Raw genomic sequence first — 13,807 nt, 5'->3', positions numbered from 1 at the left:
GTCATCAAAAGAGAGGAGGAGTGCAGAAAAAAAAGTGGGAAATAGAAAAGACAGACCAGGCTAGGAGGGAATACTAATTGGATAACAAAGAAGCTAAGAGGGGAGTTACAGTAGAAAAGAACAGGGCATCATAGGCACTTTACCAGCTTATGGAATGTACCTCTATGAATGGCACAAATAAACTCTATCAAGTTGCAAGACAAAGGCAGAAAGGTAAAGATAGTCAGATGCCCTTCATAAGGGATGCCAGTAACAACCTGCTCATCAGTCCACAGGGCATGAAAGGAATACTTCATCAGCTTCTGAATGAAGAAAACCCTACAGAAGCTGTACTGCCCCAGACACAGCCTACGGTGAGAAAAGAGGAGGAGTCCACCCTAGAAGAAGTAAGAACAGCACTAAGGAAAATGAAGTCTGGGAAAGCAGTAGGATCAGATGAGGTCACATCACATATGATAAAGATGCTGGGTGAGACAGGGGAGAAATGGCTCATGAGGGTAATAATAGCAATGTGGAGAGAAAGGCCTATTCCAGATGACTGGGGAATACACATACTAGTGCCAGTGTTCAGGAACAAAGAGGACATTCACAACTGTGGACACTAGAGGTATCAAACTTCTAGCACACTGCAGGAAAGCTGTGGATAGGGTGACTGATCAAAGAATGTACAGAGCAGTAGAAAGTAAGATAGGAAATGAGCAGTTTGGATTCAGATCATGATGCAGCACAACTGGGCATTCGTAGACTTGGAGAAAGCATATGACAAGGTCCCAAGAAAGCTGATTTGGATAGTCCTGTGGTGGTTTGAAGTTCCAGAAACATTGGCAGAATTAGTGAAAGCTATGTACAAGGACCCAATGACTCAAGTATGAACAGTGTTCAGCCTTACAGAGGGGTTCTCAGTGGGAGTGAGTGACATCAGGGTTCAGCTCTCAGCCCACTGCTGTTGATACCAGTGATGGACTACATTAGCAAACAGGTCAAAGGGGACAGGTAAACAGACTTGGTGTATGCAGGTGATGTGGCCTTACAGGCAGACTCTGAGCAAGAACTTCAGCAAAGGGTAGGGAATGGAATGCAAAACTGAAGGCATGTGGGATGAAACCGAGTACAGATGAGATAGTTGTAATGGCATCAAATGAGGGAAATCAAAAGAAGCTGAAAATTTAGAGAGAAGGGACAATGGTGGAACAGTTTAACAGCTTCAGGTATCTGGGAGGGGTGGTTGAAGAAAAGGGAAGTCTGAATGAGGAGGTCAAAGCTGGAATCAGAGGGTCTGCAGCCAATTGGCACAGTGTGTCAGGGGTAGTGTACGATAGAAAAATGACAAAGAAGCTGAAAAGTAAGGTGTACAAAACAGTGGTATGACTAGTACTACTGCATGGTACAGAAACCTGGGCAGTAAAGCTAGAGGTGATGGGGATGGTAGGATGCACACTGTGGGACAGACAAAGAAATGAGGACATAAGTGCAGAAGCCAAAGTAGCTCCAATTAAAGAAAAGTCAAAGAGAACAGATTATGGTGGTTCAGGCACACATGTAGGAAAGCAGAAAACAATTTGGTGAAGAGGATTTGGGACGGACAGGAAGAAGGCAAGATAAAATGAGGGCATCCAGCAAAGAGGTGGATGGATGGATTGTGTGAGAGAAGACCTGCAGCAGTTAGGCATGAGTATTGAAGGTGATAGGAGAGTGGCATTGAATAGGGAGAGATGGTGACAAGTGGCACAACACCCCGACCCCATGTAGAAAATGGGGAAAGGAAGTTGATGATGAGTGGGTTGAGAATTCAGCCCCTTACAGAGGATATCATAAGCCAGCTTCTTGATGCACCCTTAGACAGGAGGCTCCTGTTTGATCCTCCCACACAGAAAGCTGGAAACAAAAGGAAAGGTGATGTAGACCATCAAACAACATTTTTAGTCTCCCATTCCTAGGTTCAGTAGAATTTATTACCTCAGCATCAGTGTTCTTGCTGTGAATTTTTTCACCACCTTCAGGCTGTGCAAAAGAGCCTGCGAGAAACAGAACTGAAAAGATGAGAAAAAGGGTAAGTAAGAGAGGCCTTCTGGAGTTGTTTCCACAGGGTCTTCCAACCAATCTTGACTCCACCAAGTACACTCCACCAAGTACACTACTCCTTTACCTTCTGTCTTTTCCCCAAACTCCTAAGACATTATCAGACTTTTTTTTCTCAGACTAATTTAATGAAGATTATCTAAGAGAAATGAGTCTTGAAAATAATTTCTTCAGGTTACAAAACAGAATTCAAGACTTTCTCTTGAGTTTACTTTATCCCTCTCTTACCACCTTCTGGCTTAGACAGCAGTAGAAGAGTTCCTGCTAAAGAGCAGTAGGAAAATGGTTTTATTGGTCCAAAGAAAAAGATAGGCTATGGAATGCGATTTTGGACCTTTCAAAATTAAGCATTATTCTTAAAGGTACCAAGATTCAGTATGCTTATTGTGCAGTCCCTTTTCTCCTTATTAATGCCTGGCACATTCCTGGTCACTCTGGACCTCAAAGACACCTGTTTGCACGTTATTGTTTTCAGAGAACACATAATTTATCCAGTCTGACACCATGAACATCCAAGCTCTTTCTGGGAGGCACTTTACACACAGTCTTAGCTAGGGATTTTCTTTTACCACATAAAGGTGACCTTCCTTGTGTTTTTTTCCTATAATAATCCCTGAAAACAAAAAATGATAGCAAGAGTCCTTTTCAGGGCCCTTAGCTTTGTCATCCATGGTGTCTCCTGCAAAACTCTACATGCAAAAACATTTCAGTGATGCCTGAAAAGATCAGCAGGAGCAATGTTTACACAATGCTGACCGGTTTTATCATCCAATCAGAGGTAATTTGGCTGGGGTTACCCAAGTCAGGGCAAATGTGGGTATACCATTCTGTCCCCTCCTACACAGTCAGAACCTGATGAGGGATGCATTGGGCAGGTCTTGGGGAGCACATACGTGCAATCCAAAGATGCAGAATCAGGGTACCCACAAAAGAGTAGCAACATATCAGTGTTGGAAAGAGGTTGGAACTTATCCCACCTTTTAAAGCCTTCAAAACAATTTGGAAATCAGGATTTCTACTTTTGACCACAGACAACACCACACAGTCATGGGGTATATAAACAGGCATGGGAGGAACCCTCATACCTCCTCTAGAGACAAGGCTGTGAGCTCATTAGCCTGACAGTCTCACATGAGTTTCAAGACTTTGTCCATTTAGTGCGGCAGCAACTCTCAGAACCCGTGTTCTGCAAGGCTGCCACTAGTACTTGGATCAGAAAGTGGGGTGTTGTTTCTGCAAAGTCTTTTTGCTGCAGCACTGTCCTGTTGTTCAGTTAAGGTAGATGTTTCAGCTGTCTAAGCACATCTTACTCTTTTTCATCCACCCCCTACTTTTTAGTAAAAATTTCAGAAGAGGCTACTGTTCTGCTCTTCGTTAAGGAAGATTATTCCTCCTCCTTGATACCATAATTTAATCCTAGAAGAAATTATCTTGACTCTTTTGAAGTCAGTAGCTGCTGCTCCTTTCCAGCATTCTTTTTTCTGAAGACACTACTTCGTGACTGTTACCTCATCCACAAGAATTTTGAGTTGAAACCTCTTTTCTACAAGATTTCCTTTGACTAAACTGTTAAGCTGTCTGTCGCCACGCCCTCCTTGCTCACCCACAACCAGAACATAAAGATGAGGATTTTGCACAAGTTAGACATCCACAGCTAGCTTGGGTATGCTGTATGCAGAACCAGGGACTTTAGGTAGGTAAAACTAAGTGTTCTTGTCCTTTGTCTCAGGGAAACAGTGTTGACCAGTTACCAAGCAAATGATTTTCAAATGGTTGGCCAAATGTCATTTATTCTGCAATGAAAGACACAAGAGTTTGTAGGGGCATGCTATTCTAGTGAGCCAGCTGCCACTTATACAGCTTTTTTTTCAAGAATGTCTCTACTTGGAGCATTTGTAAAGTGGGCTACTTGGACCTCCATTCACACCTTTTCAAAAATCTTGAAATCCAGCCCATGAACTGCTAATTCCTTTGCAGCTTTAACATTTGCTGCCCCTACCATTTTTGTTGCATTTTCGCTAGCCTCCTTGTACTGTTCTTTTATCTCCTCCTACTTTCCACCTTTTGTAGACCCTGTCTTTTGCACTAATTGCTAACCTTACATTCAGATATATCCATATTTGCCTCTTTCTGTTAGTCCTTTAGTCTGTTTCTCATACCCTTGTTCACACCCTGAGTACTCCTTCCCTGACAAATGTCATTAGCTTGTTTATCCATTAAATTTTCCTCCCCTAGTTTCCTCATCCTTGACCACCTTTCACAACATGGCATAATTCACTTTTTAAAATCACACAATATCTTTATTGTTTTACCCTTCCTCAGTACTTTTAATCACACAGTACCATATCATCACCAGCTCATACTTCTGCGAGAACAGCAATGTCCACTCCTCCCTTCCTTCATCACTGTTTGCAGCTCTGCCATCTTCTTAGCTAGACCTCTTGCTTAGCAGATTAAAAAAAAAGACATCCATGGTCTGTGTCTTCCTTGTTTGTTCCTGTGCTATTTACCTTTTATCTACTACATAATAGCCTACCCCTTCATCTTCAGTCAGTCTCCCTCCACAGCTCCTTATTTTAAACATGCAGTTTTATAAAATTTAGCATTTTAATCCAACAGTAATCACTGTCCCCTCTGGGCTATGATGGAGCCTGCCCTTTGCATATAGCTGATCTGTTCTTCCCTAATGGTGTATTGTATGCACAATTTGGAGCTTTTTCAGTTGTTTTTATCGGTCAGTCTCTAGTTTGCATCTGGTAATGAAAAGAACTTGGCATTTGGCATAGTTGAGACTACTTCCACAGGCAGCGGTAATAATTTCTTTAGTCACTTTATTTAAATCACATGGATCAAAGCAGATGCAGATTTCTCGCTTTGGAATGGTAAACTATACTATGTGCCCATTTTTAAAGCCCTGATTGTTTCTTTGTGACACATCAGCCTTCCATGCATGTCATTCCTAGTGCTAAGAGCTGTTGGTATATTCCACAGAGTATGTAATATTATTATTGTATCATTTTATTTATTTTAGTGAATTTGTTTGAGAATCCTTTTCAGACATGATCCGGGCCATGTGGCAAAACATGAATGACAGTGGAAACATTGATCATCAAAATATAGAAGACAGTTGAACTGTACAGTATAGCAATGATAGGCATATTTCTTGAAATACATCAGATTTAATTCTACCCACATTAGTAGTTCTGTATAATCACAAATAGAATTTCATGATGTATACATTTCGCGGTTGAGTGATGTTAAAAGACATGCAGGTAGGTGCGTACGTGAATGGGTGTGCTTTCTTTGAAGGTTGGGCGTCGGGCTGGCAACTCGGCACCGTAAAAATCCACTGCCAGTCATTAGCGGACCGAAGTTCCGCTGTGTCGACCCCTAACCGGGAAAAGCTGAAATACATTACTTTAAACATTGCTGTAATAGTTACTAAGACTGGAAGCAGTATTGAAACAGTCACTAAGATTTTGGTTCTGTAAAAGAAAATTACAGCTACATTTAAGGTACAATTCAGGAGAAGCAAAACTATACATGGCTTAATGACGATATTAATATAATTATCATGCCTTCCCAAAAGCACTTGCTTTCATTTAGTTAAAAGAAAACTTTTATTTTTTTCTTGAAAATATTAACTTATGATTTAATCATATTTAATTGGTTTATAGATTAGTACTAGGCTAACTGCTGTTGTGGGCCATTTTAAGTTTAGCCAGTTACCACATGTAAGAATCAAACCCTGCACCTTGTGTCTGTACAGTAAACACCTTAACCATTATACAGACCTCCTGGTAAACTTTATGACCCTTCAACGAATGTCTTACTCATGGCCCTTAGGCCTGAAGCATTCCTTAAACCAACATAATGCTCCGAGAGAAAAGCTACCACATTACATTTCCAGCTGTGGTGATGAGATTTTCTTTTTGTGTTTGAGATTACAGCCCTCTACACAGTGTACTGGTCTCAAGAATCCATAATGACTGAGTTTGAGACCCTTGCCAGTATAGCATAGTCATGCTGGAAGTCACTGCTATGGCTTTGCACAATATTCAGAATGTGTCTGAGACTGTACCTGTACACGCACTAATTTTTTACCAACAGTTTTACTTGCATGTTTGTCTCAGTGCCCATTATGCATTTTCAGACTTCACTGTGCCATCCCTTTTCAGTTAAATATTACCAACAAATTGTTTAGTTTCATAGTTCGGTTCAAACATGCAAATTCTCTTGAACACGCCTTTCCTTTCGACAACTTTGAAAAATGGTTCTTTCCAGCATAGAGAGAACAGAGTAGGACAGTGCTTCTTGCCATGCCTTTGGTATGTGAGGACTACATTTCAACAGCATATAAGCTTCTATTCACCTTCTCGCTTTTTTTCTCCCCTCTTTTACTGTTAGTGTGCTTGCTCCATTATTCAATTTCATTTTAACCATTTTACTGGGCTGTTATGTGCTTCCATTCTTCAATTAATTCTTTTAACTGAGTACTTGAAAATTTAGCTCTGTATGCAGAAACTGCTTTTGATAAGGTCGGGTTTGTTTTTTCTGAAAGTGTGCCCTTTGTTTAATCATTTCTTATTTTCAAACTATTCTGTCTCACCCCAACAAGTCACACAGCTCACCAGATTTAGTCTTTGGCTTGATTCTTCAGCTCATTGACAAAAGCATCTATAGTCTGTGTTGGACCTTGTGAAGAACAGATGGCAAGTAAATCGACACTTTCCAAGGTCACAATAATTTAAAAACACCTGTTTAACTGCTGCTTTCATTCTCCTTTTTGAAGAAATTAAGCCTTAAATACCATCAGTGCTTTTTCTGCAACAGCATGCAGAAATGTGGCGCACCATACCTTTTCTGGTTTCTTTGCTAGCATGCTGATAGTGAGGAATAAGTCAGAGTTGTTCTCCTGTATTTCCAAGTATATAAACAGGCTACTAAGGTACATTTCCCCAGTTTTGGTGTCATGTAACATCTGAATATTACATATAATGCTCACTAGTGTATGGAAGAATGTGTACCACTTGGTATGCAAATTATATTTAGTGAATTATTGGCATTTAAAGCTGTACAAAGTACTGCAGTGTTAAGTTTTCTTGCTGTATCTAAGTTCTGCAGTTTTGGTGAGTTCCTCCTATCATAATGACTGTTTTTCTTTGGGGAGCAGATCTTTTTCTATAAGTGAGATTTTAAGTTAGTAGACGTTTATGATAATGTCTCTCTTAATTAATGTATCAAAGATATTAAATGTCTTTGCCTAGAATTTTTTAATGAAATTTAAGTCGGGGTGAGCTTTTAAACATTTGACATTCTGTAGTTTTAATAAACGGAGTGCTTAACAGAGTGCTGTTAAACTTGGAATGATAATGTTAACATTCTCCAGGCCTCTGCTGCAAAGGGGGTGTTAGTATCTCATCAGACTTTTCTGGTAAACAAATGGAAATAAAATATAAACAAACATTAGCAGGGCCACTTTTTAAGGGCAACATGCAAATTCATGAATTATTACTATTTTTTTGAATGGCACAGTTGTGCAGCAGTTAATGCTACTGCCCAATAACTGTTGGTTCCTGGTTGGGACATTTTCTCTGCAAAGCATATATGTCTTTTCTGCATATAAGCGAGTTTTCTCTAGGGGTCATTGTCAAAGCTATACTGCTAGGTTCACTTAGCAAACCCTCAAACTGATGGCAGATGTTGTTATATTTTACCTGTAATGGACTAGTCTCCCATTTGGGACTGGTTCCATGTCTTAAAGCCCATTGCATTGCATGACAGACTATGGCTCCACATTGACCCCATCTAGAATAATGTGGTTAGTGAAATATGAATGATTGCTGACATTTGTAAGTTTTAAAAATTTTTTTTTTCTTTTTATACAGCGTCCTACACATCCAGTATATAATATCTGTCCTGATAAAGTGGCTGGTGCGTTAATGTATTTCCTCTCAAAGCCAATCCCAGAAGTGAAGAAGGCTTCATCAGATCAAGAACAGTAGATGCTACAGTGGTGTCATCCAAAGGGAGTATGACAGCAAGGAAGTCAATTCCCCCAGCATGTGCATTAATTCCTGGCAACAAACAACTGCAGCTATTTCATGCTGCGTGATGGGGGAAATGAGAGACTGTTAGTGTGACATATGTGAGATGTCCGGAATAGACTTTAAAATATTAAAAGCAGCAGTACTTGCTGTTTTATTTAACATGGAGACTGTTAAATGTTTTCATTTAGCTCTCTGAAATCATTAAAATGTTTCACCAGTGTTGCATGGCACTAAACTCATTTATGTGAAGGTTGTAGTTATGCCCCTTTCACCCTGGTATTTTATAAATAGGTGGCAAAAGATGGCAATGTTTTGTCTTAGATTAACATGGATTTCATCCATGTTCCACCTTTTTGCAGAAATGGAGTCTGCATGTTTGAAATGCTCATAGATAGAAAAGTATAAAGCATTTGTGGGAACATTTTTTGGGGGAGTAGGGGTATAACAGGGAATCTGGACCTTACATCTGCAGTTGATAGGCTAACCCAGTAGACAGTGTATAATAAAATATCAGTGCAGCAAAACACGGCATCAGATTCAACCTTGCCCTCTTCCTTTAGTTCAGAAAGGTGATAGCACTGTTTGATTCTTTGGTTTCATAAGCTGTTAAAGGCTGCAGCAGGAAATAACACATTTGCAGTCTTCCCAGTATTCACATTGAAATGGGAGGAATCTTTATCATTTCCCACCGGTTACTTTGGTGGATTGTTGGAAGCTGTTTTTGAGGACATTGTGTGTCGGAGTGGCAATTTTAAATGTTGACTATTTGTTGCATTCCCACCAAAGCTTTGTATTTTATAAGTTTTTTTTCTTCAAGAAAGAGATGGCTGAAATGTCAGACTTTGGACTTTAATAAACCATTTGAGAGTTAGGATAAAAAAAAAATCAGCTGATGTACTAATAATCGCTTAACTGTATCTCAAACAAGTGCTTGTAATAATGAGTTTTACTGCACTGGTGCAAGTGAGAAGTGTGCCATGTTAAACTTTTGGAAATTATTTTTTTGCAGAGGGTTGTCAGTTCTTGTTTGTTAGATGCATACTTAGCTATTTACTACTGAATCATTAATTTGCTGATAATATTGGTACACTCAGTCATTTGCTAATCAATAAAATGTGCAGTACTGTATTGTTGTTGCTCATTTGTTAGGATTTATAAGTCTGACTTTGATAGCTGTCTGCATTAGGTATCTTCGGGAGTTCCTTTTCTGGAATTCCTAGTTTTGCACTAATTCATGAAATGTTTATTTTCTTTCTGATGTTGACACGTGCCTGCTGCTAGCACATCTCTTGATGTGATCTCACATACCATATGTCATATCACATACCATTTTTAAGATGGCATGCCTTAGCCCCCTCTACTTTCTAGTTATCTTCTGCCACATGCAAAGTTTGAAGCTTGTGAAAAAACATTGTAGGATGTATTCGATACTTTAAAAAATTCAGGCTTTCAAAATGTTCTTGAACCTGCTGCATCACCAACCATCGCCTACAACTGCATTGTCTCCGGTGCCTCTGAGAAGAGCACAGTGTCAAGGACTAATGTAAGTTGCAGCACTTTATCCCAGCCACTTGAAGTAGAAGGTGTGAGAAGCTGGAGGCCTACTTCAAGCTGCATAACATTGTTTGAGGATGCCCAGTCCAGGAATCGGCAGCGTGTACATTGTCAGTGGGGAATTAGCTTGCGTCTGTCATCAGCGGAGGATGTCTGAAGAGGAAAAAAGTCATGTCTTGATCAACGAAGTTTGAAAGCTAGGTCTGGAGTAGAATGTGTCCAGTGATGCTGACACAAACTGAGCCCTTAAGTCCTTTCCCTCAAGTCTGTCGTTGAACTGTGGCTGAGGGAGTCTTCACTCTTCCTCAGAACCAAGGTAGCTGACAGGCTAGAAGCAATTTTTTTTCTGAATTTGGCAGGTCTGTGGACCTACCCATAATGTCTTAATGGAACCATTGCTGTGTTGTTTATCTGGTAGATATTGGTTCATGTGTAAGGGAACAACCCCCCCCCCCCCAGCTTTCTGAAACTCTTCTCAGAATTTAGAGTTTAAGGTAGAACTTGAGCAGTCTTGATTGTCAGTGAGAACTGCATATGGGAGGCTGGTTCTTGGAGTTGTTGTTGCTTTGAAGACCATAACAAAAGGACTAATGTTTTATGAATATAGTTTCATATAGCCCCTTTTTGGAGTTCCTAGGTCCTCACCCAGAAGAAGCTGTGTTTAAAGTTCAGGTGGCCACTACAACATTCTTGGAACAAGCAAAGACTGTATCCCTTGCGAGGGGGAATGCAGAACCAGTTAGACCTTTGGGAGGAAGAAGTGTGTGTTTTTTCTCAACTTTTTCTCATATTAAAAGGGAAAAGAGGTTTCTTTCTCATTCTGGACCTCAGAGATTTCAGCATGCATATTGCTTTTGTCAAATATGGACTGAGTTTCTGCTGGTTATAGAAGGTGCCTGGCTGGTATCCCTAAACATGATGGATTCTTTATGGCATATCAGGTTTTGGGGTGTCACAAGAGGTTTTTCAGTTTGCTTTGTTTTGTGTGAGTTCCACGTTTTTCTCAAAGTGCTATTGAACAGACTTTTCTTTTCTCCTAGAGTGTTTTAACCAAGTTGCTTTGTGTGTGACAGAGCCTTTGCAGGAAACAGAAGATTTAATGATGTTCATCGTGTTTCACTGTTAGTCATTACACTTGGGTTATCCTGCTGGCAGGCTACCCGCATTCGGCCTGAATTCCAAAGTCTTGGTCCGGCGTCTGTTGCTGTCGCCTCTTCCCTGACGCCAGTGCACCAGGGGTATAAAAGATGCAGCAGATGCCATTTTCTTCAGTCTTTCGTGCCGCGCGATGCCTGAAGCAAAAGCAGTTCGCAAGTGCCGGTCGGCCGACTCCTGAGATTTTCGAAATTGAATTTCAGATCCGAAGTCTTCAATAAAGCTAAATACCCCGTTGGGGAAACTTTTTCTTGCTCCAGACCGATATCAGAAAAAGTTAACAATTGTGTTTCTTGTGGGAAGCAAATACCTTGTAAGGATTTTCACTCTTACTGTATTCCTTGCCTAGGCCCTGACCACGACGTTGCTAGTTGTCGGTTTTGTGCTAGATTTAACCAACGCACTATTAAGCGTCGGTTTGATTTTGCTTTTCATTACTTTGGCCGAAGGTTTAACTACATAATGCCGTCGTAACAGCCAACGACCGGAGTTCATAAAAAGTGCAAGGAAAAAGAAAAGGACAGGCATCCAAGGTCCAAAACTGATGATGAAGCCTCTTCTAGGCCAGTCGCCGGTTCTCAGTGAGGCACTTTCGCAGCCCCTGACACCCGCTACCTCAGAGCCACAGGCCGCCTCCGACTCCCAAGTGGAGACAGCTAGGCCTCTGGATACTCAAGGTATTGGGCCTTCGGAAACTAATCCCTCAGATGGGTCCGGAGCTGCTGAGCAGGCATCGGCTTCTGAGGGTGTATTCAGACCTACACAGCTCTATGTCAAGCCAACTTCAGCATCAAAGACAAAGACTAAAACAGTTTTAAAGACAAGAAAACAAGTACAGCATTCTCCAGGACAGACTTCCATGCCTAAGAAACAGATGCTCAAAATGGCCGAAGATCTAATTACTTTGATCAGGGGCTCCTATCCCCCTCCTGATAAGAGGCCTAGGCAAGACACTGAATATGATTCCTCTGATCGGGTTTCCATTTCCTCTGACTCCTCTTCAGAACAGGGATACTCTATTCCTCCCTATGAGGATTCTGATGTTGAAGAATCTATTCCTTCAGCTTCTCCTCCTGAGGATTATTCATTTGAGGAAACCTTGTATACCATGAGGGAGCATTTCCACTAGGAGAGCCAAGATTATTCATATTCTAAGAAAAGGCTCAGAGACTTTCTTTTACTTCCTCAGCACAGACCTCTTGCTATTCCTCCTGTTCTAGACATTGTAGATGTCTTTTCAGAGTCCGGCCTGTCTCCCGACTCTTTACCTCCTGCACCTGTTAAGCCAGAGAGATACTACAGGGTTCCAGATTGTCATAAATTTCTATATAAAAACCTTGCTGCTGACCCGGAAACTATTTCACAGGGTCCCAAAAGGGTCAAAGCTGCTACTGTAAAAAAACCCTGTCCCCTCAGATAGAGATTCTAGGGCACTGGACAGATGGGGGAAAAAAGTTTACACTTCTGCTGCCTTGGCTGTAAGGGCTTTAAATTGTCAGTTTCATATGCTTAAATATCAGCAATATTTAATGTCTGTTAAAACAGAAAATGTTGACAAATTCTAAATGTGCTGAGAACAAGGAATTGCAGGATTTATTGCATTCAGCTGAACAAGTGGGAAAACATACTTTGCAATGTGGTTATGATTCACTGGAGGCCTCTTGCAGGGCCACTGTAACAGGCTCGGTCATTAGAAGGCATGCTTGATTAAAAGAACACACTCTGCCTGATCATGTTAAAGCAAAATTATTGGATGCTCCATTACAGCATGATACTTTGTTTGGTGTTAAGGCAGAAGAGGTGTTGAAGAAAATGGAGGATAAAGGTAAATCTATGCAGACAGTGAAGGATTTCTTACAGGTGCAGCCACCCATATTTAGCAGGAACTGGCCTTCTAAGAATTGGTGCTTTCCCGTGTCAGACAGGCCACAAAGAGGCAGATACAGACGCCCTAGAGGCAGACAACACCCCCAGGGCTCATACAGGCCCAAACAGTGGGGTGCTTCTACCTCCAAAAGCAGAGAAGACAAATCACAGCCATATAGGAAACAGTCCCAATGACTTCCCTCTGCCAATGCCAAGCATTTATCTTTTGGCAACACCCTTAGGGGGAAAGCTAGCACTTTTTTCACAAAATTGGCACATGATTACCCAGGACAAATAGGTTTTAAATATAGTCTCTCAGGGCTACAGGTTCCACTTTCACACCCTTCCAAAGGCAAAAGGTATGCCGGACCTGCCACACAATCAATGGGCAGAGGCACAAAACCAGGTTTCATCCCTCATGGACATGCCAGTGCCACAACAAGAGCAGTGACATGGATTTTACTCAAGACTTTTCTTGGTTCCAAGAAAGGACAAAGAGTGGAGACCGATTCTGGACCTGTCTATCCTAAATACTTTTCTTGACTTCCGAAATTCAAAATGTTGACTCTGCAGCAGCTTCTGCCCATGCTGGGCAAAAAGGCTTGGCTTGTAATTTTGGACCTCAAAGAGGCATACCTGCATGTCCCAATCAAACAATCATGCAGAAGATACCTCAGATTCATAGCTGGCTCAAAGTACTACCAATTCTCTGCACTGCCCTTTGGCTTATCTACTGCACCCAAGATCTTCACAAAATGCCTGGCACCAGTAATTGCATTTTGCAGACAAAAAGGTATTCAAATATATCCCTACTTGGACGACTGCCTCACTCAAGCAGAGGCCAAAGACATTCTACTAAAGCATCTGGCATTTGTAAAAAGATTACTAATTTGCCTAGGGTACACAGTAAATGAAAAGAAATCAAAACTAGTACCCTCTCAAGTGATAATATTCCTGGGTGCAAGCTTAAATACAACTGCCCAGATAGCTTATATCATGCCAGACAAACAAAGGCATCTGACTTCTTACTTCAAAAACATGGCAACAAAGACCCAGTTATCTGCAAGAAAAATTCTGCAGGCTCTGGGCTACATGGCCTCCTG

The 13,807-nt window shown here is 41.1% G+C and overlaps 1 protein-coding gene across 1 annotated transcript in view; it reads left to right on the top strand.

Annotated features, from left to right (window-relative positions):
* Positions 1 to 9,257, top strand: part of LOC122804334 (protein farnesyltransferase subunit beta-like) — a 968,002-nt gene extending 958,745 nt beyond the window's left edge. Inside the window, exon 12 of the mRNA XM_044074139.1 lies at positions 7,968 to 9,257. Within this exon, the coding sequence (XP_043930074.1) occupies positions 7,968 to 8,084 (117 nt within the window). The 3' untranslated portion in view covers positions 8,085 to 9,257. The remainder of the gene's footprint in view (positions 1 to 7,967) is intronic.
* The last annotated feature ends 4,550 nt before the right edge of the window (positions 9,258 to 13,807 follow it).

The sequence above is a fragment of the Protopterus annectens genome, chromosome 6.part0, assembly GCF_019279795.1.
Source record: "Protopterus annectens isolate FY-2018-M chromosome 6.part0, PAN1.0, whole genome shotgun sequence".
Classification (NCBI taxonomy): Eukaryota; Metazoa; Chordata; order Ceratodontiformes; family Protopteridae; genus Protopterus; species Protopterus annectens.
This window is presented reverse-complemented; position numbering and strand designations above follow the sequence as displayed.